Genomic DNA, 6,000 nt, shown 5'->3' on the forward strand with positions numbered 1-6,000 from the left:
AAATCCAAATACTTCTATTTTTCTACCATAAATAAAAAGTTTTGCTTTAATTCTGTCAGTGCCTTCAAAGAGTGGTGCCAGAGTTCCAAATGCATTTCCTCTGACTGGTCAGTGCAGAAAAAAGAAAGTGCTAAATGTACATACACTTTGATACTAGATCCTTTGCAATGCCTGCTAACAACTCTTCTAGCAAGCAGCAGGTTGTACCTTTTGCAGCCTGCAGGGAGAGAATAGAGAAGCTTGTGACAGCAGTTGCCTTTGTGTGAAAGTAGTAGTGTGTTCATTGTGCCATCTTGGCAAATATGCCATACGTTGTTGAGCCTTGGCATGTATATCGGTTTCCTATTGCTGCTGTAAGAAATTACCACAAACATGTTGGCCTAAAACGCCATAGATTTATCTTAAAAATCTGGTGATCGCAAGTACAAAGTGGGTTTCTTTTGGCTAAAATCAAGGTGTCAGCAGGCCTGCATTCCTTCTGGAGGCCCTAGAAAGAATCCATTCCTTTGCCTTTTCTAGCTGTTAGAAGCCACCTGCATTCATGGCTTATGGCCCCTTCCTTCATCTTCAAAGCCAAGAGTGTAGTTAGTATCTTCCATCTTTCTCTGACTCTGACCTTCCCATCTCTCTTATTAGTGTCCTTATGATTACATTGGGCCTATCTGGATAACCCAGGAAAATTCCCTCATTTCAAGATCCTTAATAATATCTGCAAAGTCCCTTTTGTCACCTAGGGCAGTATATTCATGGCAAATTGAGGACTAGGGCATTTCTTCATGTTTCTCATGAGACTCAGAGATGTTAATTAACTTGTCTGAGGTAACACACTTATAAGAATCAGAGTTGCAGTTGGAGCCTTGACTGTCTCTTTTACTTTGTTTTTTCCTAATAGTCAAGTCATAACATGATTATTATATTTAAACATGTGGAAATATGGAAAAAGCCACAAATGTTAACCCATTTCTCTGTATTTAACGTTATATACTATTTCATGAACAGATTTTTACATGTGCTTTTTAAATAACATGAAAAACTTTTTATAAGCCCTAGTTTTAGTTGCCTTGTAATATTTCAAGGTGACCACTCTCCACTGTACCATACTGTGCCCTTCCACATTGTGCCTTTTTAAAAAGGATACAATACACAATTTGTATAGTTAAGTAGGACCATGTGATTCAGTGCCGAAATAAGTAAGTACAGACTGTATGAGGGAATTAGAGAGGAGAAATGTTGCTATAAATTGACCCACTTGGATAATTTCTAGTGGCAAAGTTTGAGCTTTGAAGCAAAACTTGCAAGGACACAAAATCTACTTAATTGATAGAGAAAACAAGAATTTATGGCTTTTCCTAGTCATGAAATAGTTTAAAGTGTGTGTGTGTGTGTGTGTGTGTAGAGAGAAAGAGAGTGGGAGGGAAGGAAGGAGTAAGGAAGGGAGAGAAAAAGACAGTAGTGATTTAATCCTGGAGATATTTTGAAATAAGGCTGGTAAACTAAGTGTTGCTGTATCCACTTCACCAGCTCATAAAAAATTTTGATTGTTTTTGTATAATTTATCTTTGATAAATATATAACTGTAAAGATTCAAGGAGAGCTCTAAGTATGTGCCAGGTCCCTCTTGTTGTTCTGCATTGTGAGTAGAATACAAGAAGGCATATACTTACTCTCTATTTGTGTAGTCTAAGGGAAATTATTCTGCATTTGCATTTTTAAAAAGTATAATTTTCCCCCTTGGTTTTCCCCAAGGACAGCAAAATAGTTGGTTTTGATTATAATTCATAGATAATGATGAACTATCTGGCTGAAAGGCTACCAAAATGAGATATTTTACTCAGAAAGTTAGGTCATTCTTTAAATATCTCTAGAATTGGAAATTCATTTTGTACATTTGTCTTGAGGAGTGCTTAAGATTACTGTCCTTCCAGAGAAGAGGGGAGGGATTAAACATAACTTTCTGGTTTCATACTGCATTCCATTTGTGATTTGTCTGTTTATTTAGGTACCCAGAGGGTTACCTTACTTCTCTGTGGATTTTGGCCTTCACGGAGGGTTTGCCCATGTCATTGAAGATCAGCACAAATTCCCTCATTACTTTGGAAAGGTAGGCTCACAAATTTGATAAAATCCCAGAGTTAGCAATTTGGTAACATTTTTCTTTTGAAAGGAAATAAAAACTTTGGGCACAATATACAAAGAAATTGGTGAGTACTGCTCCACCCAGTTTTTAGAGAGAGAATACCTAGCAACTATTAATAAAAATATCCTGGAATGTATATAACAGAGCCAGGAATGTTACTTTGGAACCAAACATTTCTTGACAGTGTCAACAATTACTATAATGGTTGTTTTTGGAGGAAGCCAGGCTTGCGTTGAGAATGATGATAATTGTTAAAACTTATTAAGGGCTTACAGTGTGCCAGCTACTGTTCTAAGCATTCATTTAATGCTCACAATAATCCTATTGTGTGGTTATTATTATAAATTTCATTTTACAGATGCAGAAACTGAGCTACAGAGAGATTAGGTAACTTGCCCAGGGTAATGCGCTAATAAGTGACAGAACTAGGAGTACATGTAGTCATGGTTGAACTAGAGAACAAATTTTCTCATCTTCATTTATAATTAAGCAAGGCGTAGTCCAAGAAGAACACATGACTCATTTTACCCTGATAGTTTCTGGGTAGATATTAGCATACAGATCTTTTGGTTCACTACCACAGTTTGCCTTCTTATATTCTGTGGGGTATAATCTTTAAATTAAAGTCTACAGAATAGTGTCAGGAACTGGAATAAAGTTAATGCAGCAACTGAAACAGTCAAAAGTAGTCTGGGCAATGATTGCTCTAGAAGTGAGCCTTTAATCTAGTGTAGATCAGGCCTTTCCATTCATATTTATCCCTATGTAGCCAGGCCCTCTAAAAAAGAGGGGCCTTGGTGAACTCTGCTTGGGATTCCCTGTTCTCCACCCTGCTCCCCACTTTCATCTCCTGCAGAGGACCATCTTCTGCAATGAGTAGAAATATCTCAAGAGGAATCTCAACTCCACAGGTTTGATTCAAAACTTTTTAATGCTCTTGTCCTTAGTGGGTTAACCGGCGTAACAAAGTAACATGCATCTTTGAACTGTTATAACATATTACAGAAACAAGTTTGAGAAGTGTTCAGAATTTTTTTTAACTAGAAAGAAATGTTTTTTCACTGTTCTGAAAAATCCTGTTGTTATACAGTAGAGCTTTATAAGCAAAAGCTCTATGGCTGGATTTATTAAAAACAAAAACAGAAAAAACAAAACAAAAACTTGGTCCTAGAAAAAAGGAAGTAAAATATCCATTTTTTAGAAGTTGTATATATTAAACTGGGAAATTTCCCTCTTTTCACATATTATTCATGTATTCTGGTTTATATGATACAGTTTTGGAGTTAAAAGTAAATTTTCTCTGTTAGCATTGTGTCACTGAGCCATTTTCCTCAAAATTTGCTTTTTAAGAAATAGCCTGTGGGCTCAAGACCTCCTTGCAGTCTGCTGCTGAAGCAGTTGTTCAGAGAGCAAGAAGAGATTATGGGGATAGTCTTTCCATTAACAGCTGCTTTGATAACAGAACAAGAGTCAAGCTTATATGGTAGATGTAAGACAAAACTTGGTATTTTATAGACAATTTTAGGTAAACTTTTATAACCTAGGCTTTCTTAAACTACATTGCTTATTTGGACCAATGCTGAGAAACTCTTGAACTAAATCTCAATTAGCCAGATTTCTGTTTTCTGCTATCTCTGTTGACCCCTTTATTTCCCTTCTCTGATGACAGGAGATTCCCTTTTCCATGAAGCATCTCCTGGTCTGTCCAACAAATAGATTTTTTTTTTTTTTTTTGAGTCTCCACAAATGGTCTGCTTTGGCACTTACCTTCTACTTTATGAGACAGTCTGCTGCATAGCTGGATTATTATTCCTCCCACCACAGCTCCAGATTCTATTGTCTGAAGACAACTGTGTGTCTTCACTTCACAATCTCTGTATCCCCTACAACATACGGCATTTGCTTCTGCATAGTAGGTCCCTAAGTAAGATGAAGAACCTGCATCTGAAAGATTATGTGGTTTGTGCAGGATCTCACCACACAGTCCAGTGGCGCTAGACCGACTATGCAGAATTTGATCCTTAGTCTGTTTTTTGTTGTTGTTGTTTTGTTTTTTGTTTTTTGCTTTGTTACCATACTGCCCTCCCTCTAAGCATTTAAGCATTAGGAGGCTCCACCATGTCTTTCTGTACACGGATACTCACATGCCTAAATTTGATTTATTTCTATAGCTAACAGCACAGGAAGAGGATTGTGAAGGAAATCAAGAATAATAAGCAGATAACCAAAAAGCCATTTATCATGGGACTTGAGAATGTGATTTTTTAAATGAAAGTGATAATATAATTTTTAATTCTATCAATAGGTTTACTTAAACTAGTATTACAATAGGATTTTGTTTCCTGAAAAAAGATTTCTGCTAATAGTGGAAGAAACTAATTTATAAATATACTTGGTAGCAGAGAGAGAACATTAGCTTGGGATTCAACTGCAGTTGAGCAATAAAGTTAATAATTGCTAGAAGTTGATTAACATTTTTGCAAAATTGTTTACCGGAACCTCTAATAGAGATCAAATTAATTAAATTTCGCTTGTTTTCCCTCCGTTTGTTACCATCTAGTAGATGTGCTAATAAGCAACAAAATGGACAAATTGCTTGATAGGAGATGTGGCTAACTTGGACTCTTAGAATCACACGGTTTGCCTAGTTAGAATTAATTGAAAACATTTTTTTTTAACTTCAACTAGTATTTATGCTTGAACATTGTCATGGAGAACTACTTATTTTATAGCAGAATAAACAGAAATAGTTTCATTTCTGTTTTCATTATTTATACATGCTTGTGTTTGTGCTTTTCTCTTTCTTTAAAAGGAAATCATAGGTGGGATGCTGGATATAGAACCAAGACTTTGGAGGAAAGGCATCCGAGAAAGCTTTGAGGATCAGAGGAAAAAAGCACTGCAGTTTGCTCAGTGGTGGAAACCATATGACTTCACCAAAAGTAAAAACTGTTGAGGTGTACCTTCCATTTTAAAATTTCTCTTCAGATCCCGTTCAGTTTCATTTCCATTGCATCTAATGAAGCAACTGACCCTCAGGTCACAGGCAGAGAGAGTCACAGCAGCAGACTGCTCTGGGTTAGTGACAACTGTATACATCAGGAGATTGTGTTGTTTTCTTCTTCACCTGCTCCTATCTATGGACTTCATTTTAGTCACCATGGAGTAAAAACATATATTCGATGATCTGCTCACATTCCTGCTCTCTACCTACTTCTTGGTATTCCGAATTGTTCAGCTAATTTAGAGAAGGCCTTTTCTGAAGGGATATCTAGAAAGCGTAGGAAATCCTTGGTTCAGAGGGAAGTGGGTCTGCTTCATGGTTGTTAAGTCTATTGTTTGGCTTCTTTTGCATTTTTAAAAATAAGACTTGATTTAATTTTAATTTCATAGGATTTTATAGAAAAGCTCTTAATTTTCTACTAGCAGTATATAGTATCACTTCTTTTTGTTAAAGGAGAAGGAAATGTCCCCAAAGTATTAAAGAATTAAATGATACTGAAAATATGTATGATTCAAATTTGTTTTTATTTCTGGATTTTTAAATAGTATCTTTGAATTTTGGTGGTTCTAAAAGTAATTCTTCCAAATAACATATTTTAGGGTTGTTTGCGGTTTGCATGAAAGTTAAAATTTATAGCCAAATCATTGGTTTTGAGTTGCACTGATTGTCATAAAATCTTAAGTAATGAGAGTTTTTATTTATTTATCTTTTTGTTTTGTTTTTATTTATTAAGACAGAGTCTGGCTTTGTCACCCAGGCTGGAGTGCAGTGGCCCAATCATAGTTCACTGTAGCCCTGAACTCCTAGTCTCAAGCTATCTTCCTGTTTCAGCTTCCCAAAGTGCTGGGATTGCAGGTGT

The 6,000-nt window shown here is 36.0% G+C and overlaps 1 protein-coding gene across 2 annotated transcripts in view; it reads left to right on the plus strand.

Moving 5' to 3' along the window:
* CWF19L2 (CWF19 like cell cycle control factor 2) overlaps positions 1-5,650 on the plus strand; it is a 134,292-nt gene extending 128,642 nt beyond the window's left edge. Inside the window, exons 18-19 of one of the 2 annotated variants that reach the window (XR_004033653.1) lie at positions 2,000-2,101; positions 4,950-5,642. Coding sequence is in view for 1 of the 2 variants with exons in the window: in XM_030829429.1 (XP_030685289.1) it covers positions 2,000-2,101; positions 4,950-5,093 (246 nt within the window). In the remaining variant the exon portion in view is untranslated. Of the gene's footprint in view, positions 1-1,999; positions 2,102-4,949 lie in introns of both variants that reach the window. The other variant, XM_030829429.1, reaches the window with a different exon arrangement.
* Positions 5,651-6,000: the final 350 nt, after the last annotated feature.

The sequence above is a fragment of the Nomascus leucogenys genome, chromosome 15 (assembly GCF_006542625.1).
Source record: "Nomascus leucogenys isolate Asia chromosome 15, Asia_NLE_v1, whole genome shotgun sequence".
Lineage (NCBI taxonomy): Eukaryota > Metazoa > Chordata > Mammalia > Primates > Hylobatidae > Nomascus > Nomascus leucogenys.